Below are 24,546 nucleotides of genomic sequence, written 5' to 3' on the forward strand. Positions count from 1 at the left end.
GGTAACTCTCTGGTTTCTATTGGTAAGCCATGCCTCTATCCATGCTAGAACTTTACCTCCTATACCATGAGCTGCCACTTTTTTCAAGAGTCTCCTGTGAGGTACTCTATCGAAGGCTTTACTAAAATCCAAATAAACAATATCATATTCCTTATCCCTGTCTGCTGCCTCAAATGTTCTATTGAAGAACGTCAGCAAGTTTGTCAGGCAGGAACGATCTCTCGTGAATCCATGCTGAGATTCGTTTATCAAGTTATGCTCTTCAAGGTGACTTCTAATAATGTCAGCTATAATTGATTCTAATAACTTGCCCACTATAGATGTCAGGCTTATTGGACGGTAATTTGAAGGAACGGACTTATCCCCTGATTTGAATATAGGAACCATATTAGCCATCTTCCACAACTCTGGCACAACACCGGTAAGGATGGACACATTAAACACACTCGTTAATGGCTGACTAAGCTCCATCTTGCATTCCTTAAGTACCCTGGAAAACAACTCTGCTAATCAGGTCCTCACTCCTACGTCTGCCAACATTGTTGCCTCCAGCACTGAAACTGATAATAGGATTGCTCCCATTACCTCTCATAATGTCATCCAGACGGCTAACAATATCCTTCATCCCATCCCCAGGAAAACACACACACTGCCTCCTACTCCTATCCTTGAAGCAGAATGCCCTATCCATGTACCTAATCTGGCTTTCCCCAACAACAACAATGTTTTTTACCTTCCTTCGCGTCGTCCGTTGTGATGTTCCCAGTAGTCGACTCACATTCATCAGGTAGCACTACACTTTTTATGCTACCCAAGCTATGGCTTGGGTAGAGGAGAATGAGGTAATCAGTCCCTCAACCTTGAGTCGATGTGTTCAGTCCATCAATCTTGAGTAGAATATGGCAGGTGAGCGGAGAAGCAGCTTATAAACCGTATGGCAGGAGAGGTGTAGCAGTCATAGGTAGTGTCACATTTGTTCAATGTGGAAGTAGGTTGTGCCCAAGAATTAGGCAAGCGAAGAATTCCTAAGTATTAAGATCCCAAGAAGTTGCAGTGTCTGACAGGTTTGTAGATGGATGGTTCAGAGAACCGACATGTTGAAAAATTAGACACATGTGCAACTCTTGGGTACCTTTATTGAGGAAACGTTTCGCCACACAGTGGCTACACCTCTCCTGCCATACGGTTTATAAGCTGCTTCTCCACTCACCTGCCGTATTCTACTCAAGATTGATGGACTGAACACATCGACTCAAGGTTGAGGGACTGATTACCTCATTCTCCTCCTGTTCTTCAAGTTACTCCTACGTATGGACTGATGAAGCCACTGTGTGGCGAAACGTTTCCTCAATAAAGGTACCCAAGAGTTGCACATGTGTCTAATTTTTCAAGAATAATGTTGTTGGGGATAGCCAGGTTAAGTACATGGATAGGGCGTTCTGCTTGAAGGACAGGAGTAGGAGACAGAGGGTTTGCTTTCCTGGGGCCGGGATGGAGGATGTTGTTAGCCAGCTTGACAACATCATGAACGGTAATGGGATCAATCCTATTATCTACCTTAGTGCTGGAGGCAGTGATGTAGGCAAGCGAAGAAGTGAGGATTTAGTTAGAAGGTTCAAGACAGCAATAGGCATAATTAGGAAGAAGGGGGGGTGCTCTGTTATATGTGGCATTTTGCCAAGAAGGGGTGTTGGAAATGAATGGTTGTCAAGAGCAATTGGTATCAATTGGTGGCTGGATAAACACTGTAAGGATAATGCAATACCATTCATTGACAACTGGGACAACTTCTATGGCCGAAATGACATGTATGCCAGGGATGGGGTTCACTTATCCAGGGCAGGTGTGGGTTTTCTTGCTAGCTCAGTTGAGGGGGTTGTTAGAGCTTTAAACTAGGATTAGTTAGAGGTATGGGTTTAGAAATGATAAATAATGAGTATGGATATATTGACTTATGTTCTGATATTAAGAATCTTAATCATGGAGTAACTCTGGGGAATGATAATTTCAGAAATTGTGCAAAAACAAAGATGGATGGGAAAAATGTGCAGAAGAAAAAACAGTCGAAATGCAAGAAATGAGATTAATGAACTACGTTTGGTAGCATGTGCTGGGAACTTTGATGTCATTGCATTAACTGAAACCTGGTATGATTTAAAGAGACAGGATATGATTGCTGAGTGTAATATTCAAGGGTTTAAGCTCTTCCATGTGGATAGATGTAATGGGAAGGGGGGAGGAGTTGCATTATATGTTCGAGAAAATATTAATTGTTGCATAAAAACAGGTATAAAAATAGAAGGAACAGTAACAGAATCTGTTTGAGTTTGTAGAAGGTCAAGAACAACTAATTCTGTGTGTAATATACCGACCTCCTGGCTTGGATCACGATAGAGGGAGACTTCTTTGGGACGAAATTGTTAGGGCTTCTAGACACAGTAACATAGTAATAGTAGGGGATTTTAACTTCAGTCAAATTGACTGGAATTCTTTGATCGGTAATCTAGAGTCCAGTGACTTTATGGAAACAGTTCAGAACTGTTTTCTAAAGCAGTGTGTAGCAGAGCCTACCAGGGGTGATTATTTGCTAGACCTAGTCTTGTCAAATAAGGAAACACTCGTAAGTAATCTGGAGATCACTGAAGAGCTTGGCCAAGTGATCACAAATCCATCACTTTTAGCATTAACTGGGAATACAAGAATAATGACAATACAGTAAAAATCCTGATTTTCGTTCTGCCGATTATAATGGACTTGGGGAACACCTGTCTAATCTTGATTGGGGTTATCTAGCTAATGATTTTATTCACGATGATCATACTTATAATTATGAAGGGATCTGCATTTATGATCTTTTTCTTAATAATGTACACCGTGCTCAGAGTATATACATTACCCAGAGAGAAATTAGGTCTAATAATAACGATCCCAAATGGATTAACAGGAGGCTAAAGCATCTATTAGGGAAGAAAAGGAGAATTTATAGGCACATCAGAAAAGGAGAGGTTAACCTTACTGACCAATATGTCCAGCTTAAAAGAGAAGTAAAATAGGGGATTAGAAAGGCTAAACGTGACTATGAAATTAGAGTTGCTAATAAATCAAAGACTAATCCAAAGGGGTTCTTTCAAGTGTATAGGACGAAGGTGAAGGAAAAAGTAGGACCTCTGAAAATTGGGGATGGACAGCTGACGGATAACGAACTGGAAATGTGTTCCTTATTTAATGATTATTTTTGTCAGTTTTTACACAGGAAGATGTAAATGAGATTCCAGTAATTAACAATTATTTAATTCATGATGAATTTAAATTAACTAATATTACTGTCACGAGGGACATGGTTATTAAACAGCTAGACAAACTGTAGCAAAATAAGTCCCCGGGACTCAATGAGTTATTTTCCAGGGTTCTTAAGGAATGCAAGATGAAGCTCAGTCAACCGTTAACGAGTGTGTTTAACCCTTTGAGGGTTTTGGTCGTACTAGTACGTTTTACGCGTAGGGGTTTTTGACGTACTAGTACTCATAAATTCTAGCGGCCTCAAATCTAGTGGGAGAAAGCTGTTAGGCCTTCATATGAAAGAATGGGTCTATGTGGTCAGTGTGCACAGTCTAAAAAAAATCCTGCAGCACACAGTGCATAACGAGAAAAAAAAAACTTTGACCATTTTTTTTTAATAAATCGGCGACTTTGCAGTGTATTTTCGTATGGTATTTATTGTTGTATTCTAGTTTTCTTGGTCTCATTTTATAGAATGGAAGACATATTACAGAAATTGAGATGATTTTGACTGGTTTTACAATGAAAGGTGCCTTGAAATTGAGCTCAAAGTAGCAGAAATGTTCGATTTTTACCAAACTTCAAAAGTAAACAAATCGTGCCAAGCGTGCAATACACGTCAACTGGTGAGTCTAATATTCTTTTACGAGTGCACCAATAATATTTATACCATTTTTTACACTAATGCAGTAGTCTGCATAACAGTAAATCTTATATTTTTTGTGAGAATAAAAATTCAAAGTGGAAAGCAAAAGAATATAAGAGGGGCCTTGAGACGTGACTAATGACTAGAGGAAATGTCATTTTAGTGCCAGGAATGTCTTTCTTGTTTATTCTGGACCCTATTTGGAAATTGGCATCTTTTGAAATTTGTGTGAAATTGGCAAAATTGCTAAATTCTGACCACTGTACTGGATAGTTGAATTTATAAATGGGTGGTTTCTTGCACCCATTCGATAGAAAAAATGGAGTTCTAGCGAAATATTCATGTTTTTTGTCGACTAGTACAGTGAAATTGGCCGAAAATGGGGCTCAAAGTGGGCAAAATCGCCGATGCGTAAACATCGCCGAGACCGCTAACTTTGCGAGAGCATAATTCCGTAAGTTTTCTATCAAATTTCAAACTTTTGGTGTCTTTATGATCGGGAAAACATTCTCTATCTTTTCATAAGAGAAATTTTTTTTTTTTTTTTTTAAATTTGGCCGACCCTGAGAACGAGTTTCGGAGAGGGCCTGTCGACCCTCAAAGGGTTAATGCGTCCATCCTTACCAGTGTTATGCCAGAGTTGTGGAAGACGGCTAATGTGGTTCCTATATTCAAATCAGGGGATAAGTCTACTCCTTCAAATTACTGTCCAGTAAGCCTGACATCTGTAGTGGGCAAGTTATTAGAATCAATTATAGCTGACATTATTAGAAGTCGCCTTGAAGAGCATAACTTGATAAATGAATCTCAGCATGTATTCATGAGAAGTCGTTCCTGCCTGACAAATTTACTGATGTTCTTCAATAGAACATTTGAGGCAGTGGACAGTGATAAAGAATATGATATTGTTTATTTGGATTTTAGTAAAGCCTTCGATAGAGTACCTCACAAGAGACTCTTAAGAAAAGTGGCAGCTCATGGTATAGGAGGTAAAGTTCTAGCATGGATAGAGGCATGGCTTACCAATAGAAAGCAGAGAGTTACCATTATTGGGGTGAAATCTGAATGGGGATTAGCCTAAGTGTACATAATAAGGCAAATAGATTACTGGGATTTATATCAAGAAATGTAAGCAACAGAAGTCCAAAGGTCATACTGCAGTTTTATACATCATTAGTATGGCCTCACCTAGATTATGCAGCTCAATTCTGGTCTCCATAGTGGCGTTCCACAAGGATCAGTTTTAGGCCCTCTCTTGTTCATAATTTACATTAATGACCTTGATGAAGGGATTACGAGTGACATGAGTAAATTTGCTGATGATACAAAGATAGGCCGTATAATTCATTCTGAGGAGGATAGCAATGAACTCCAGGAGGATTTGGACAAATTAATGTCTTGGTCTGAAAAATGGCAAACGAAGTTCAATGTGGATAAGTGTAAGGTACTAGTCCTTGGTAATGAAAATAACCCTCAAAGCTATAATCTAAGTGAAGTAGAGCTTGATCATACAGAATGTGAAAAAGACTTGGGAGTCATGGTAAGCAGAAATCTGAAGCCAAGACAGCAGTGCCTTAGTGTGCGCAACAAGGCTAACAGATTACTAGGATTTATCTCTAGAACTATAAGTAACAGAAGTCCAAAAGTTATTTTACAGCTCTACACCTCACAAGTGAGGCCTCATTTGGATTAGCCCGCTCAGTTTTGGTTTCCTTACTACAGGATGGATATAGATTCATTGGAGAACATACAGTGAAGAATGACTAAAATGATTTACTGTGTAAGGAATCTCCCGTATGAAGATAGACTTAGCCTTAAATCTCCACTCTCTGGAGAGACGTAGAATGAGGGGAGATATCATTGAAGTGTATAAGTGGATGATGGGCATGAACAAAGGAGATATTGGTAAAGTACTGAGGGTGTCAAGCCAGGTAAGAACCAGAAATAATGTTTTTAAGTTGGAAAAATTTAGATTTAGAAAAGACATAAGTAAGTACTGGTTTTCTAACAGAGTTGTGGATGCGTGGAGCAATCTTCCCAGTAGGGTGATCGAGGCTAGGACCTTGGGTAGCTTTAAAAAGAGTGGACAGATATACGAGTGGGAGGGGCTGGGTTTGATTGGTGTCATTGGGTACGGGAGTAAATTCTTGGGTAGCTTTGGGTAGAGGTCGTTTTGATAAGGACCTGCCTTGCATGGGCCAGTAGGCCTTCTGCAGTTTTCCTCCATTCTTATGTTTATGTACCAGCTGACTTTTCCACCACATGTATAACTACTACTACCCAGTACGTTGGCAATATTCTAAGGTTCGACTTGCATCCATTTTGAATTACGACCGGTTGGTCGGAACCAAGCTTGGTCGTAAGTTGGATGGTACCTGTACTTTGTCTTTCCCTTATTTTGCTGTGTAGTAGAGTATTATGTAGATGAATGGTTCAGAGAACCGACAAGTAGTAGTAGAGTATTATATATTTTACATTCTTTAAATTTAAGTATTTATTGTTACTTGTTTTTCTTAGAGTCACATTCCCAAACATCCTGGACTTGAATTATTTCATTGAGAATCCAAATAAAGAAGATGGATGTGCATCCACTACTGCTGTCACCCCAGATAAACTTTCAGCAGACAAGGTTGATGATGTATCCACTACTGACTCAGGCTCAGCACTTGATGTAGAAGACAGTTCTGTTGAAAACACTTCAAATTCCCAGCCTGAGTCTGATAATCAGGTGATGCAAATTATAAATACAGAATCTTGTGTAATTTTGTTTTTATTGCAATGTCTTTTTTTTTTTTACCACATAGGCCATTTCCCATCAAGGTAGGGTGACCATAAAAAAGGAAACCCCTTCTCCATCATTCACTGAATAGCTGTCATGCCAGAAGTTCACAGACATCACAATTTAGATGACCTTCCAAATAGCATCATCCCCCACACCTTCAGAGTGCACTGTACTACCCACCTCTGGGCCTCTGGTCATTCTAACCTGAATAGATGTTAACCCTTTGACTGTCGCAACCCCCAATCCTGAGGTGTCTCCTGGTGTCGTAAAATTTAAAAAAAAAAAAATTATTTTTCTTATGAAATGATAGAGAATCTTTTCCCGATTGTAATGACACCAAAAAAAATGAAATTTGATGGAAACCTGACGGAATTATGCTCTCACAAAGTTAGTGACCTCGGCGCTGTTTACAAATCGGCGATTTCGCCCACTTTGAGCCCTATTTTCGGCTAATTCCATTGTTCCAGTCGCCCAAACTCATAGCTATTTCTTTAGAACTCCATTTTTTCTATTGATTGAGTACAAGAAACTGCCCATTTACCGATTTCAACTACCTAATAATGTGGTCAGAAATTTGCAATTTGGCCAATTTCACGAAAACTAAAAAATATGACAATTTCAAAATAAGGTCCAGAATGAACAATGCAGACATTCCTGGCTCTGAAATAACATTTTCTTTGCTCATCAGTCATGTCTCCAGGCCCCTCTGATATTACTCTTGCTTTCTATTTTGAATTTTTATTCAAACAAAAAATAGAAGACTTACTATTATGCAGACTACTGCAATACTGTAATAATTGTATAAATAACATCAACCCATTCATGACTGCATATTAGAATGGCTAGTTGGACATTTATTGGACAATGGCATCATTTGTTGACTTTTGAACATTGGCAAAAATCAAACATTTCCCCTACTTTGAGCTCCATTTCTAGGTTCTTTTTATAGTAAAATCAATCAGAATCACCTCTATTTCTATAATATGTTTTCCATTCTATCAAATGAGACCAAGAAAATGAGAATACAATCATAAATACTATATGAAAATAGACCACAAAGTCGGCATTTTAATTAAAAAAAATCGGTCGGAGTTTTTTTTTTCTCATTATGCACTGCGTGCTCCAGGATTTTTTTTATATGGTGCACACTGACCACACAGACCCATTCTCTCACATGTGGGCCTACCAGCTTTCTCCTGCTTGATTTGAAGCCGCTAGAATTTATGAGTATATATACGTCAAACACGGTACCTCGTAAGACGTATATATACGGCCGCAACAGTCAAAGGGTTAAATAGCTTACCCTCCAGCAGCACATCAGACTTTAAAAATCACTTGTCTCTACTCACTCAGCTCTAACACACTCAAGAGGAATGGCCAAAAACTTGAGATTTAGGTGGGAGTAATGGAACGTACTTAAGTAGATCAAAGATTATTGTAGGCGAAAGAGTTGTTAGACTGGGGAAGAGTAACTTTCAGGTTTCTGCAAAGATCAGTATTAAGACCAGTATTGTTTTTGGTTTGTGAATGCAGTTTAAAAACTGTAAAGCACCCTTCTGGCAAGACAGTGATGGAGTGAATGATGGCGAAAGTTTTTCTTTTTCGGGCCACCCTGCCCTGGTGGGAATCGGCCAGTGTGATAATAAAAAAAATAATTCCAGATAGGATTGAGATTTATCCCTATTTGGTGATTTTTTTTATTTTTTCAACAAGTCAACCGTCTCCTACTAAGGCAGGGTGACACAAAAAGGAAGAAAATCCCCAAAAAGAAAATGCTTTTAACATCATTCAACACTTTCACCTCACTTGTACATAATCACTGTCCTTGCAGAGGCACTCAGATACGACAGTTTAGAAGTCCCTCCAAACCGTCGTTATCCCAGATCTCTACTTTAAAGTGCAGGCATTGTACTTCCCATTTCCAGGACTCAGGTGTGGCTAAATCTGTAATAATCAGTTTCCCTGAATCCCTTCTCTAAATATTACCCTGGTCACACTCCAACAGCTCGTCAAGTCCCAAACACCTTTCGTCTCCATTTTTTTTTTTTTTTATTCCAACAGGTCAGCCGTCTCCCACCGAGGCAGGGTGACCCAAAAAGAAAGAAAATCCCCAAAAAGAAAATACTTTCATCATCATTCAACACTAACATCACTCATACATAATCACTGTTTTTGCAGAGGCACCCAGATACAACAGTTTAGAAGCATATATAAAGATATATAACATATACCTCCAAACAGCTAAAATCCCAAACCCCCTCCTTTAAAATGCAAGCATTGTACTTCCCATTTCCAGTACTCAAGTCTCCATTTACTCCTATCTAACATGCTCTCACACACTTCCTGGAAGTACAAGCTCCTCTCCCACAAAACCTCCTTTACCTCCTCCCTCCATCCAACCTTTTCAAGGACGACCCCTACCCCTCCTTCCTTTCCCTACAGATTTATACACTCCCCATATCATTCTGCTTTGATACATTCTCTCTAAATGACCAAACCATCTCAAAAATCCCTCTTCAGCCCTCTGACTAATACTTTTAGTAACTCCACACCACCACCTAATTTCCATACTCCGAATTCTCTGCGTAATATTTACACGTCACATTGCCCTTAGACAGGACATCTCCACTGCCTCCAACCTCCTCCTCGCTGCAGCATTTACAACCCAAGCTTCACACCCATATAAGAGTGTTGGTGCCACTGTGCTTTCATACATTCCCTTCTTTGCCTCCATAGATAACGTTTTTTGTCTCCACATATACCTCAATTTTCTTCTTATTCTTTTTAGTAATTATTACAGGAAAAGGGGTTACTAGCCCATTGTTCCCGGCATTTTAGTTGACTTTTACAACACGCATGGCTTACGGAGGAAAGATTCTTATTCCACTTTCCCATGGATATAAAAGGAAAAGTAATAAGAACAAGAACTAAGATAAAATCAAAGAAAACTCAGATGAGTGTGTATAAATAAACGTGTACATGTAAGTTTAGTGTGACCTAAGTGTAAGTAGAAGTAGCAAGACGTACCTGTAATCTTGCATATTTATGAGACAGACAAAAGACGCCAGCAATCCTACCATCATGTAAAACAATTACAGGCTTTCGTTTTACACTCACTTGGCAGGATGGTAGTACCTCCCTGGGTGGTAAAGGAGGTGTTGTGGGCGAGGGGTTTGGACTTCCAGCAAGCGTGGGTGAACGTGTTAGATAGGAGTGAATGGAGACAAATGGTATTTGGGACCTGATGAGCTGTTGGAGTGTGAGCAGAGTAATATTTAATGAAGGGATTCAGGGAAACCGGTTATTTTTATATAGCCGGACTTGAGTCCTTGAAATGGGAAGTACAATGCCTGCACTTTAAAGGAGCGGTTTGGGATATTGGCAGTTTGGAGGGATGTGTTGTTTATCTTTATGCATATATGCTTCTAAACTGTGTATTCTGAGCACCTCTGCTAAAACAGTGATTATGTGTGAGTGAGGTGAAAATGTTGAATGATGAAAGTATATTTTCCTTTTGGGGATTTTTTCTTTTTGGGTCACCCTGCCTCGGTGGGAGACGGCCGACTTGTTAAAAAAAAAAAAAAAGAATAATCATTCTCCATTGGGGAGTGAAACAGAATTCTTCCTCCGTAAGCCATGTGTGTCGTAAGAAGCGACTAAAATGCCGGGAGCAACAGGCTTGAAACCCCTTTTCCTGTGTTCATTACAAAATTTAAAAAGAGAAACTTTCTTCCTTCTTTTTAGGTCTCTATCCCTCAGTGGGATATGGCTGGTTTGTTAAAAAAAAAAATTAATCATATTCTGATATGAATCATAGCTGTGCAGTGATGTATACTATTAGAAGAAATGTTGATAATAAGATTATGAATAACATATTGTTGTATTCTAAACTCCAGGATGAAGATGAAGGAATAGACGTGAGCAGTATGTATAATGAGAAGAACAAGACTTGGCTGACAAATGGCCCATATGTCTTTGAGCTCTTCTCAATTATGATCCACTCTGGCAGTGCTTCAGGTGGCCATTATTATGCTTACATTAAGGACTTTGCAACAGGAGAATGGTTCTGCTTCAATGACCAAAGTGTGACCAAGGTATGTTAAGACTGATGATTAAACTATTCATAATTATTCAGTTACTAAAAGTCCATTTTTAAAACTAGGGTGTTTGAATATGCATGGGCATAGTACAGATTGTGAGAAAGGATTGATTGTTGATGTTGTGAAAGGAAGGATGTACTAGTACTAAGTGAAGCAAAGCTAAAAGGGATGGGATAATTTTAGTAGGGAAGGGTAAATGGGATTAAATCAAGGGTATCTTAACCCTTTCAGGGTTTCCAGTGTACTAGTACGGCTTACGCACCAGGGTTATTGACGTACTTGAATGCCTAAATTCTAGTGCCTTCAAATCTAGTGAGAGAAAGCTGGTAGGCCTACATATGAATGAATGGGTCTGTGTGGTCAGTGTGCACAGTATAAAAAAAATCCTGCAGCGCACAGTGCATAATGAGAAAAAAAAACTCCGACCATGTTTTTGGTTTAAAACGGCGACTTTGCAGTGTATTTTCGTATGGAATTTATGGTTGTATTCTAGTTTTCCTGGTCTCATTTTATAGAATGGAAGACATATTACAGAAATGGAGATGATTTTGATTGGTTTTACAATGAAAAGTACCTTGAAATTGAGCTCAAAGCAGCAGAAATGTTCGATTTTTACCAAATTTCAAAAATAAAAAAATCATGTCAAGCATCCAATACACGTCAACTGGCGAGTCTAATATTCTTTCACAAGTACACTGATATTAGTTATACCATTTCTACACTAATGCAGTAGTCTGCATAAATCTTCTATTTTTTGTGAAAATAAAAATTCGAAGTGGGAAGCATAAGAGATGTAAGAGGGGCCTGGGGACGTGACTAATGAACAGAGAAAATGTTATTTTAGTACCAGGGATGTCTGTCTTGCTTATTCTGGGCCTATTTGGAAATTGGCATCTTCTGAAATTTTTGTGAAATTGGCAAAATTGCCAATTTCTGACCACTTTATTGGATACTTGAAATTGGTAAATGGGTGGTTTCTTGTACTCATTCGATAGAAAAAGTGGAGTTCTAGCGAAATAGTTATGATTTTTGTCGATTCGTACACTGAAATTGGCCGAAAATAGGGCTTAAAGTGGGCAAAATCGCCAATGTGTAAACATCGTTGAGACCGCTAACTTTGCCAGAGCATAATTCCATAAATTTTCCATCAAATTTAATACTTTAGGTGTCATTATGATCGGGAGAAGATTCTCTATCATTTTATAAGAAAAAATAATTTTTTTTTTTTTTTCCGAAAAAATTTTCGACCCTGAGAACGAGTTTAGGAGAGAGCCTCTCAAGCCTGAAAGAGTTAAGAGAATCAGAACTATGGAAGGAGTAGTGGTAATATTATGTTAATAATTATGGAAAGGAAAGATTGACGATAAGTGTACAAGCTAAGAATTATTTTGGTTAGAAGAAAGATGGGATGTGAGATGTGGGCTATTGTTAGTGTGTATGTAACTAGGAGAAAGTGTTATTACACTACTGGTAAGACTGATTGAATGAATGATGGTGAATGTTTTTTTTTTTCTCTCTCTCTCAACAAGTTGGCCGTCTCCCACCGAGGCAGGGTGACCCAAAAAAGAAAAAATCCCCAAAAAGAAAATGCTTTCATCATCATTCAACACTTTCACCACACTCACACACAATCACTGTTTTTGCAGAGGTGCTCAGAATACAACAGTTTAGAAGCATATATGTATAAAGATACACAACATATCCCTCCAAACTGCCAATATCCCAAACCCCTCCTTTAAAGTGTAGGCATTGTACTTCCCATTTCCAGGACTCAAGTGTTATTTGTATAAATCCATGTATCCTAGGTAGTAGGTTGGTAAACAGCACTGCCCAAGGTGGTAAAACCGCCCTGCTAAGTGAGTGTGAAACAGAAGCCTGTAATTGTTTTACATGATGGTAGGATTGCTGGTGTCTTTTCTGTCTCATAAACATGCAGGATTTCAGGTACATCTCGCTACTTCTACTTAAACTTAGGTCTCACTACACATGCATGTACAAGCATATATATATATACACACACCCCTCTGGGTTTTCTTATATTTTCTTATTAGTTCTTTCCCTTGTTTATTTCCTTTTATCTCCATGGGGAAGTGGAACAGAACTCTTCCTTTGTAAGCCATGCGTGTCATAAGAGGCGACTAAAATGCCGGGAGCCAGGGGCTAGTAACCTGTTCTGCTGTGTACATTACTAATTTTAAAAAGAGAAACTTTCATTTTTCTTTTTAGGTCACCCTGCCTCAGTGGAATATGGCCAGTTTGTTGAAAAAAAAATAATCCATGTATCTGCAATTTGTATCCAGTGAAATAACTTTGATAACTTTAATGTTCTGTAATTAGTTAATTTCTTTGCCAAGTCTCAAGACTCTCACTCTTCCATTTCTGCAATTTGTTGTTCATTTGTGAGTTATGATCCATCCAGTGTTTTCATTGGTCTTGCTACCCATATTAATACTAGACACAAGATATCATAATTCGGACTATTTTTTTCCAGTTAAACTAATAGTGCTGTTGGAATATGAACAAGGTAGCATTTATGAAGGGATTTGGGAAAACTGGTTAGATACATTTGAGTTCTGGAGGTGAGTATAGTGCTTGAACTCTTAAGGGAGGGGTGTGGAGGTTACAGTTCTGGGGTGATGTGAAATGGGATGTTTGCATACTTCTGGCAAAACAGCTATTAACCCTTTGAGGGTCCAAGATTTTTCAAAAAAAAAAAAAAAAAATCTTATGCAATGGTAGAGAATCTTTTTCTGAAGGTAATAAAACAAAAAGTATACAGTGGACCCCCGCATAACGTTGGCATCGCATAGTGTTAAATCCGCATAGCGATACATTTTATTGCTAAAATTTTGCCTCGCATAGTGCTAAAAAATTCGCTCAACGCGATTCGTCCAAGACACGTCCATGCGGACTGAGCCAGCCTCACTTGTTCTGCCAGTGGCATTGTTTACAAACCAGGCTCCACGGTAACATTTAAGCATACAATCGGAACGTTTCGTATTATTACAGCCTTTTTATAGTGATTTCACCTGAAAAATAAGTGACCATGGGCCCCAAGAAAGCTTCTAGTGCCAACCCTACAGGAATAAGGGTGAGAATTACTATGGAGATGAAGAAAGAGATCATTGCTAAGTATGAAGGTGGAGTGCATGTCTCCGAGCTGGCCAGGTTGTATAGTTGATAAATTAGAAACGTGCAACTCTTGTGTATCTTTATTAAGGAAACATTTCGCCACACAGTGGCTTCATCAGTCCATACACAGGAGAAGCTTGAAGAATAGGAGGAGAATGAGGTAATCAGTCCCTCAACCTTGAGTCGATGTGGTCAGTCCATCAATCTTGAGTAGAATACGGCATATGAGCGGAGAAGGAGCTTATAAACCATAGGTAGGAGAGGTGCAGCAGTCATAGGTGGTGTCACATTTGCCCAATGTGGAAGTAGGTCGTGCCCAAGGGTTAGGCAAGCGAAGAATTCCCAAGTATTAAGATCCCAAGAAGTTGCAGTGTCTGACAGGATTGTAGATGAATGGTTCACAGAACCGACATGTTGATAAATTAGACACGTGTGCAACTCTTGTGTATCTTTATTAAGGAAACGTTTCACCACACAGTGGCTTCATCAGTCCATACACAGGAGAAGCTTGAAGAATAGGAGGAGAATGAGGTAATCAGTCCCTCAACCTTGAGTCGATGTGGTCAGTCCATCAATCTTGAGTAGAATATGGCATATGAGCGGAGAAGGAGCTTATAAACCGTAGGTAGGAGAGGTGCAGCAGTCATAGGTGGTGCCCAATGTGGAAGTAGGTCGTGCCCAAGGGTTAGGCAAGCGAAGAATTAAGATCCCAAGATCTTAATACTTGGGAATTCTTCGCTTGGGCACGACCTACTTCCACATTGGGCAAATGTGACACCACCTATGACTGCTGCACCTCTCCTACCTATGGTTTATAAGCTCCTTCTCTGCTCATATGCCATATTCTACTCAAGATTGATGGACTGACCACTTCGACTCAAGGTTGAGGGACTGATTACCTCATTCTCCTCCTATTCTTCAAGCTTCTCCTGTGTATGGACTGATGAAGCCACTGTGTGGTGAAACGTTTCCTTAATAAAGATACACAAGACTTGCACATGTGTCTAATTTATCAACGTGTCGGTTCTGTCAACCATTCATCTACAGGTTGTATAGTAAACCCCAATCAACCATCGCTTGTATTGTGTCCAAGAGAACGGCAATCAAGGAAGCTGTTCTTGCCAGAGGTTTAACTGTGCTTTCGAAACAGAGATCGCAAGTGATAGAAGATGTTGAGAGACTGTTATTGGTGGATAAAAGGTTGATGGGTAGGCTCCAGGATGTACATGTTTATAGAGGGGCAACTGATATATCGGATCATTATTTAGTTGTAGCTGCAGTTAGAGTATGAGGTAGATGGGAAAAGAGGAAGGTGGCAACAACAAGTAAGAGGGAGGTGAAAGTGTATAAACTAAGGGAGGAGGAAGTTCAGGTGAGATATAAGCGACTGTTGGCAGAAAGGTGGGCTAGTGCAAAGATGAGTAGTGGGGGGGTTGAAGAGGGTTGGAATAGTTTTAAAAATGCAGTATTAGAATGTGGGGCAGAAGTTTGTGGTTATAGGAGGGTGGGGGCAGGAGGAAAGAGGAGTGATTGGTGGAATGATGAAGTAAAGGGTGTGATAAAAGAGAAAAAGGTAGCTAACGAGAGGTTTTTACAAAGCAGAAGTGTTATAAGAAGAGCAGAGTATATGGAGAGTAAAAGAAAGGTGAAGAGAGTGGTGAGAGAGTGCAAAAGGAGAGCAGATGAAAGAGTGGGAGAGGCACTGTCAAGAAATTTTAATGAAAATAAGAAAAAATTTTAGAGTGAGTTAAACAAGTTAAGAAAGCCTAGGGAAAGTATGGATTTGTCAGTTAAAAACAGAGTAGGGGAGTTAGTAGATGGGGAGAGGGAGGTATTAGGTAGATGGCGAGAATATTTTGAGGAACTTTTAAATGTTGAAGAAGAAAGGGAGGCGGTAATTTCATGCACTGGCCAGGGAGGTATACCATCTTTTAGGAGTGAAGAAGAGCAGAATGTAAGTGTGGTGGAGGTACGTGAGGCATTACATAGAATGAAAGGGGGTAAAGCAGCTGGAACTGATGGGATCATGACAGAAATGTTAAAAGCAAGGGGGGATATAGTGTTGGAGTGGTTGGTGCTTTTGTTTAATAAATGTATGAAAGAGGGGAAGGTACCTAGGGATTGGCGGAAAGCATGTATAGTCCCTTTATATAAAGGGAAAGGGGACAAAAGAGATTGTAAAAATTATAGAGGAATAAGTTTACTGAGTATACCAGGAAAAGTGTATGGTAGGGTTATAATTGAAAGAATTAGAGGTAAGATAAAATGTAGGATTGCGGATGAGCAAGGAGGTTTCAGAGTGGGTAGGGGATGTGTAGATCAAGTGTTTACATTGAAGCATATAGGTGAACAGTATTTAGATAAAGGTAGGGAAGTTTTTATTGCATTTATGGATTTAGAAAAGGCATATGATAGAGTGGATAGGGGAGCAATGTGGCAGATGTTGCAAGTATATGGAATAGGTGATAAGTTACTAAATGCTGTAAAGAGTTTTTATGAGGATAGTGAGGCTCAGGTTAGGGTGTGTAGAAGAGAGGGAGAATACTTCCCGGTAAAAGTAGGTCTTAAACAGGGATGCGTAATGTCACCATGGCTGTTTAATATATTTATAGATGGGGTTGTAAAAGAAGTAAATGCTAGGGTGTTCGGGAGAGGGGTGGGATTAAATTATGGGGAATCAAATTCAAAATGGGAACTGACACAGTTACTTTTTGCTGATGATACTGTGCTTATGGGAGATTCTAAAGAAAAATTGCAAAGGTTAGTGGATGAGTCTGAGAATGTGTGTAAAGGTAGAAAGTTGAAAGTGAACATAGAAAAGAGTAAGGTGATGAGGGTATCAAATGATTTAGATAAAGAAAAATTGGATATCAAATTGGGGAGGAGTAGTATGGAAGAAGTGAATGTTTTCAGATACTTGGGAGTTGACGTGTCGGCGGATGGGTTTATGAAGGATGAGGTTAATCATAGAATTGATGAGGGAAAAAAGGTGAGTGGTGTGTTGAGGTATATGTGGAGTCAAAAAACGTTATCTATGGAGGCAAAGAAGGGAATGTATGAAAGTATAGTAGTACCAACACTCTTATATGGATGTGAAGCTTGGGTGGTAAATGCAGCAGCAAGGAGACGGTTGGAGGCAGTGGAGATGTCCTGTCTAAGGGCAATGTGTGGTGTAAATATTATGCAGAAAATTCGGAGTGTGGAAATTAGGAGAAGGTGTGGAGTTAATAAAAGCATTAGTCAGAGGGCAGAAGAGGGGTTGTTGAGGTGGTTTGGTCATTTAGAGAGAATGGATCAAAGTAGAATGACATGGAAAGCATATAAATCTATAGGGGAAGGAAGGAGGGGTAGGGGTCGTCCTCGAAAGGGTTGGAAAGAGGGGCTAAAGGAGGTTTTGTGGGCAAGGGGCTTCGACTTCCAGCAAGCGTGCATGAGCGTGTTAGATAGGAGTGAATGGAGACGAATGATACTTGGGACCTGACGATCTGTTGGAGTGTGAGCAGGGTAATATTTAGTGAAGGGATTCAGGGAAACCGGTTATTTTCATATAGTCGGACTTGAGTCCTGGAAATGGGAAGTACAATGCCTGCACTTTAAAGGAGGGGTTTGGGATATTGGCAGTTTGGAGGGATATGTTGTGCATCTTTATACGTATATGCTTCTAAACTGTTGTATTCTGAGCACCTCTGCAAAAGCAGTGATAATGTGTGAGTGTGGTGAAAGTGTTGAATGATGATGAAAATATTTTCTTTTTGGGGATTTTCTTTCTTTTTTTGGGTCACCCTGCCTCGGTGGGAGACGGCCAACTTGTTGAAAAAAAAAAAAACGAAAAACAAATAGCAGGCGATAACATCTCTCAAGCGATCATAAGTGAAAAGGCTAGGAAGTTGCACAAGGATTTAATTAGAAAAATGCCTGCAACTAGTGGTGATGCGAGTGAATTTAAGGCCAGCAAAGGTTAGTTTGAGAGATTTAAGAGGCGTAGTGGCATACATAGTGTGGTAAGGTATGGTGAGGCTGCCAGTTCGGACCAAAAAGCAGCTGAAAAATATGTGCATGAATTCAAAGAGTACATAGACAGTGAAGGACTGAAACCTGAACAAGTGTTTAATTGTGACGAAACAGCCCTGTTTTGGAAGAAAATGCCAAGCAGGACCTACATTACTCAGTAGGAAAAGGCACTCCCAGGACATAAGCCTATGAAAGACAGGCTTTCTCTTCTCATTTGTGCCAATGCTAGTGGTGATAGCAAAGTGAAGCCTTTATTAGTGTATCACTCTGAAACTCCCAGAGCATTTAGGCAAAAGAATATCCTCAAGGCTAATTTGTGTGTGCTGTGGAGGGCAAACAATAAGGCATGGGTCACTAGGGACTTTTTCTATGACTGGTTACACCAAGCATTTGCCCCCACTGTGAAAAATTACCTAACTGAAAAGAAAGTAGACCTTAAGTGCCTCCTGGTGTTAGACAATGCCCCTGGTCATCCTACAGACTTGGCAGAGCAACTTTGTGGGGACATGAGCTTCATTAAGGTGAAGTTTTTGCCTCCTAATACCACTCCTCTCCTGCAGCCCATAGACCAGCAGGTTATTGCAAACTTCAAAAAGCTGTACACAAAAGCTCTGTTTGAAAGATGCTTTGTAGTGACCTCAGAAACTCAGTTGACTCTAAGAGAGTTTTGGAGACAGCACTTTAATATCCTCAATTGTGTAAACCTTATAGGTAAGGCTTGGGAGGGAGCGACTAAGAGGACCTTGAACTCTGCTTTGAAGAAACTGTGGCCAGAATGTGTAGACCAAAGGGATTTTGAAAGATTTGAGTCTAACCCTGAGAATCCTATGCCAGTTGAGGAATCAGTTGTGGCATTGGGGAAGTCCTTGGGGTTGGAGGTTAGTGGGGAGGATGTGAAAGAGTTGGTGGAGGAGGACAATGAAGAACTAACCACTGATGAGCTGCTAGATCAATTTCAACAGCATGAGGCCACACCTGAGGAAATTGCTTCGGAGGAGCGGAGAGAGAAATTGAAGAAGTTGCCTACTTCAAAGATTAAGGAAATCTGTGCAAAGTGGCTTGAAGTGCAAACCTTCATGGATGAAAATCACCCTCAGACAGCTATTGCAAGCTGTGCTGGTGACTATTACACTGACACTGTTGTGAAACACTTTAGGAAAGTCATAAAGGAACGAGAGGTACAGGCCACTGTGGACAGATATGTTGTGCGACAGAAGTCCAGTGACTCTGAAGCTGGTTCTAGTGGCATTAAAAGAAGAAGGGAAGCAACCCCTGAAAAGGACTTGACACCTCAAGTCCTAATGGAAGGGGATTCCCCTTCTAAACACTAAAACCATCCAGTCTCCCCTCCTCCCATCCCATCAATCATCACCACATCTTCAATAAAGGTAAGTGTCATGAAACTGTGCATGTTTTCTTGAGTTTGTGTGTATTAAAATTAATATTTCATGTGGTAATTTTTTTTTTTCATACTTTTGGGTGTCTTGCACGGATTAATTTGATTTCCATTATTTCTTATGGGGAAAATTAATTCGCATAACGATAATTTCACATAACATTGAGCTCTCAGGAACGGATTAATAGCATTATGCGGGGGTCCACTGTATTTGATGAAAAATTGACAAAATTACACTTGCAAATTTTACTGCATCAGCGATATTTACGCATTGGCGATTTTGCCCATTTTGACTCCTATTTTAGGCCATTTACATTATTGAATTTGATCAGATTCTTAGCTATTTCGCCAGTTCAGTGAAACCCCAGATTTCATCCTTAATCCGTTCCAGAAGGTCAGTCTAAATCCAAAACAGACGAAAACCGGAACAATATTTCCCATTAGAAATAATGTAAATTTTTTTTTTTTTTTTTTTTTTCAACAAGTCGGCCGTCTCCCACCGAGGCAGGGTGACCCAAAAAAGAAAGAAAATCCCCAAAAAGAAAATACTTTCATCATCATTCAACACTTTCACCACACTCGCACATTATCACTGTTTTTGCAGAGGTGCTCAGAATACAACAGTCTAGAAGCATACACATATAAAGATACACAACATATCCCTCCAAACTGCCAATATCCCAAACCCCTCCTTTAAAGTGCAGGCATTGTACTTCCCATTTCCAGGACTCAAGTCCGACTATATGAAAATAACCGGTTTCCCTGAATCCCTTCACTAAATATTACCCTGCTCACACTCCAACAGATCGTCAGGTCCCAAGAACCATTCGTCTCCATTCACTCCTATCTAACACGCTCACGCACGCTTGCTGGAAGTCCAAGCCCCTTACCCACAAAACCTCCTTTACCCCCTCTCTCCAACCCTTTCGAGGACGACCCCTACCCCGCCTTCCTTCCCCTATAGATTTATATGCTTTCCATGTCATTCTACTTTGATCCATTCTCTCTAAATGACCAAACCACCTCAACAACCCCTCTTCTGCCCTCTGACTAATACTTTTATTAACTCCACACCTTCTCCTAATTTCCACACTCCGAATTCTCTGCATAATATTTATACCACACATTGCTCTTAGACAGGACATCACCGCCCCCTTCTGCTTCCTCATTGCAGCATTTACAATCCAAGCTTCACACCCATATACGAGTGTTGGTATCACTATAATTTCATACATTCCTTTCTTTGCCTTCATAGATAATGTTTTTTGTCTCCACATATACCTCAATGCACCACTCACCTTTTTTCCTTCATCAATTCTATGGTTAACCTCGTCCTTCATAAATCCATCCTCTGACACGTCAACTCCCAAATATCTGAAAACATTCACTTCTTCCATACTCCTCCTCCCCAATTTGATATCCAATTTTTCTTTATCTAAATCATTTAATACCCTCATCACCTTACTCTTTTTCTATGTTCACTTTCACCTTTCTACCTTTCAACTTTTACATTTATTATTATTGTTGTTACCATCCACGTACCTTGTTCACTGAGTTTAATCATTTCTTAAGCTGCCTCGATGCATCGAGAATGTAAACACACATACGAACACACCAGCTAACCCCTTTACTGTGAACTTTTGTGCTTCCATTTTCTTCTTGTTTTTCCTCTTACAAGTGCTGCTGCACTTCTGACTTTATATTCTACTATGGGATGCACTATGAAGTACAGTGGTCCCTCGCTTTTCGTAGTTCTCAGCAATCCTAAATTTCGCCAATCATAGGGGTATTTTCGTATAAACATGGACTCGCGAATAGTAGTTCGTCCGGGACGCGTATGCACGGTGTAAGCCGGCGCGGCCTCCCTACCCAGCCAGTCTGGCATTGTTTACCAGTGAGTGAAGGTCCCCTCAAGTGCTCCTACGAAATATTTCATAATATTCCACTCATTTTAGTGCTTGCAAGTACTAAATAAGCTACCATGGCTCCAAAGAAAGCTCCTAGTGCCAAGCCTGTGGTAAAGAAGGTGAGAAATATGTACAGTGACAAAGTCTTGGGCCATTTTAGGGAAGTGTTAAAGAGGCACCAGAAACAGAGCTCTCTCCACAGTTACTTTGCGAGACAGGACTAGAGTGACTCTCAAGGTGGTCCAAGTGGCATTAAGAAACAGAGAAGAGAAGCAACCCTAGAGAAGCAATTGGTACCTGAGGTGTTGCTGGAAGGGGATTCCCCTTCCAAACTGTAAACCATCCAATCTCTCTCCTCCTCCAGTCTCCCATACACTAAGAAGAATCTCCAATAAAGGTAAGTGTTACGCTGTTAATGTTTCATTCATCATTTCCCATTGTATTGTTTATATACTACATGTATATTTCATGTAAAAAATTTTTTGTTTTAATACTTCTGGGTGTCGGGAACGGATTAATTGTATTTACATTATTTCTTATGGGGAAAATTGATTCGCAAATCGTAAATTTCGTTTATAGTAATGGCTCCAGGAACGGATTAATTACGAAAAACGAGGGACCACTATACAAATTTATAGACGAAATATGTAGTCTTGGAGATTGCTTTGTGCTGAGATGCACCATTAACCCCTTTACAATAAACTTATTTTGTACTTCTTTTTTCCTGTTGTTTTTCCTCTTCCAAGAGGAAACACATTAGGAAATTTGTACAAGTATGTAGTCGTGGAGACTGTGAAAGCTAGTGTACTGAGTGGCTGTGGAAGGAAATTCAGATGCTTGACGCTAAGATGCTGCACTGCCCGTTCACAACCCAAATTCTTGTACAGTATACAATAACGACTTGTCAGAGAGCCCGTCATAACTCTGAGTTGAGTTATCAGTAAACGAGTACATTGGTAACTGAGGAGAGGCTGTATATGTTAGTGTAAACTTGTTATCTGGCATTTATATTCATTTATAAGTGGAAAAAATGGCATTCTGCTTTTCGGTGATGTCCGCTTTACTGCAGTAGCCTGGAACCTAACCTGCCATATAAGTGGGACCCTGCTGTATTTCCTTTTCTCTTTTAGGTCACCCTACCTAGGTGGGAGATGGCCAGCATGGTAAAAAATTGTTTAATCCTCTTATTGTACAACATCTGTGTTATCTGCATAGTCACTGCAGTAGTACTTTTGTCATACTTACCTTTGATCTCACTCTTCCCATCACCCTTAACCTCACTCATTCACAGTTCTTGTTTACCCTTTTTAATCTCTCCTTTAGCACTGAATGGTCCATGTGAGTTTAGTGCATTCCATGAATATAAGAATAATAATACTGTAATAATACAGTAAACCCAGAATTTAAGGTTACTTGATTTAACAGACTTCAGAAATATAGAACAAAATCTGCTGGGTTATTTAATTTGAAAACAACGGACTGTCCATTAGTTACTGAATGGCAGTGCAATCATTGCCATTTGCCAGAGTCACCATTATTGGTCTCCTGCTTTCCCTAGAATCCTGTTAACCATTTGAGGGTCCGTCCCATAGTTCTACGGCTTTGAAGCCAGGGTCCAAGCCATTGTTCTATGCCATGAGCTCAGCTCACTCAGATAAGCTGTGAGTGGTAAATTTGAGCCTAGATATAAGAGAATGCATCTATGTGGTAAGTGTGCACCACATAAAACAAATCCTGCAGCACACAGTGCGTAATGCGAAAAAAAAGAGACCATGTTTTTTTTTTTTATTAAAATAGCAACTTTACAGTTTATTTTTCTATATTTTTCATGATTGTATTTGTGGTTTCTTGGTCTCATTTGATAGAATGGAAGATATAATACAGAAATAGAGATGATTTTGATTGGTTTTGTACTGAAAATGACTTGAAACTGAGCTCAATGTAGCATAAAAGTTTAATTTTTGCTGATGTTCAAGAGTAAACAAATGTCACACTTCCAATACACATCAGTGTGCGTTCACGAATGTGCTGATATTATTTATACAATTATTACAATATTGCATAGCAGTAAATCTTCTATTTTTTGGTGTGAATAAAAATATATTATGTGAATAAAAAATCAAAGTGGAATTCATTTGTAAAGCCTGGAAACAACTAATAAACAGAAGAAATTTTATTTTAGTGCCAGGAGTGCCTGCATTGTTTAATCTGGACCTTATTTTTAAATTGGAATATATTTTGAACCTTGTGTGAAATTGACCAAATTACCGATTGCAGATCACTTCTTTGGGTAGTTGAAATAGTTGATTGGGCAATTTCCTGTGCTCAGTCAGTAAAATAGAAGTAATACTGGGCAATTTCCTGTGCTCAATCAATAAAATAAAGTAATACTAGCGAAATAGCTAAGAATTTGGTCGACTGGAATAATGTAATTGGCCTAAAATGGGATGCAAAGTGGGCAAAATTGCCGATACGTAAATATCGCTGACACGGCAAAATTCACGAGAGCATAATTTCATCAATTTTCCATCAAATTTCATACTTTGTGTGTTATTGCCTTCATAAAAAGATTCTCCACCATTTCATAAGAAAAAATAACAATTTTTTTTTTAAATTCTTGGACCCTGTGGACAAGTTTCAGATCGGGGGTTGGACCCTGAAAGGGTTAAATCAAGGGCATTGTTCATCATCTTGCTTCACATTTGATTCTGAAAAGGAAAAGCTGTTGCTTTAATTTTACACAAATGTTGGTGTATTTGCATTTTGTTTCATTATTCTTTTCTTTTTTTTTTTTTTTTTTTTTTACCACTAAGTTACCCAGTGAAGAGAGATAGCATGGTAAAACAAGAAAATAAATACAAATTGTAAACTCTGTTTATGCTTTGGTTTTTATCATTTTTCTGTATTGCTTTTATTCAGATAACTTATGATGACATCAGAAAAACATATGGTGGTAACACTTCAAGAGGGGGTTACTACTCCAGCTGGAGCTCCAGTGCTAATGCGTATATGCTCATGTACAGACAAATTGCTAAGGAGAAGAATGTCGATGCCTTTACCCGGGAGCAGCTCCCACAACATATTAAGGTTAGCTGTCCTTGTATGATGGTTGCTTTACCTGCTCCAGCAGTTGATGGCTCATGTTTCAAAGTAGCTCAGTAGATTACATCTGTGTATCCTAAAACTTGATCGGCTAACCCTAAGAAAAGCATTAAGCTTGAAGGCAGTGATTTGAAACTTTTGAGAAGTATGATAACATTGTTTTTTCTCATTCAAGTCACCCTACCTCAGTG

The 24,546-nt window shown here is 39.4% G+C and overlaps 1 protein-coding gene across 13 annotated transcripts in view; it reads left to right on the forward strand.

Annotated features, from left to right (window-relative positions):
• Usp47 (ubiquitin specific protease 47) overlaps positions 1-24,546 on the forward strand; it is a 433,614-nt gene that overhangs the window by 222,467 nt on the left and 186,601 nt on the right. For all 13 annotated transcript variants that reach the window (XM_070083998.1, XM_070083999.1, XM_070083995.1 and 10 more), the window contains 3 exons: positions 6,443-6,653; positions 10,604-10,801; positions 24,173-24,340. In XM_070083998.1, coding sequence (XP_069940099.1) covers positions 6,443-6,653; positions 10,604-10,801; positions 24,173-24,340 — 577 coding nt within the window. The remainder of the gene's footprint in view (positions 1-6,442; positions 6,654-10,603; positions 10,802-24,172; positions 24,341-24,546) is intronic.

The sequence above is a fragment of the Cherax quadricarinatus genome, chromosome 11, assembly GCF_038502225.1.
Source record: "Cherax quadricarinatus isolate ZL_2023a chromosome 11, ASM3850222v1, whole genome shotgun sequence".
NCBI lineage: Eukaryota > Metazoa > Arthropoda > Malacostraca > Decapoda > Parastacidae > Cherax > Cherax quadricarinatus.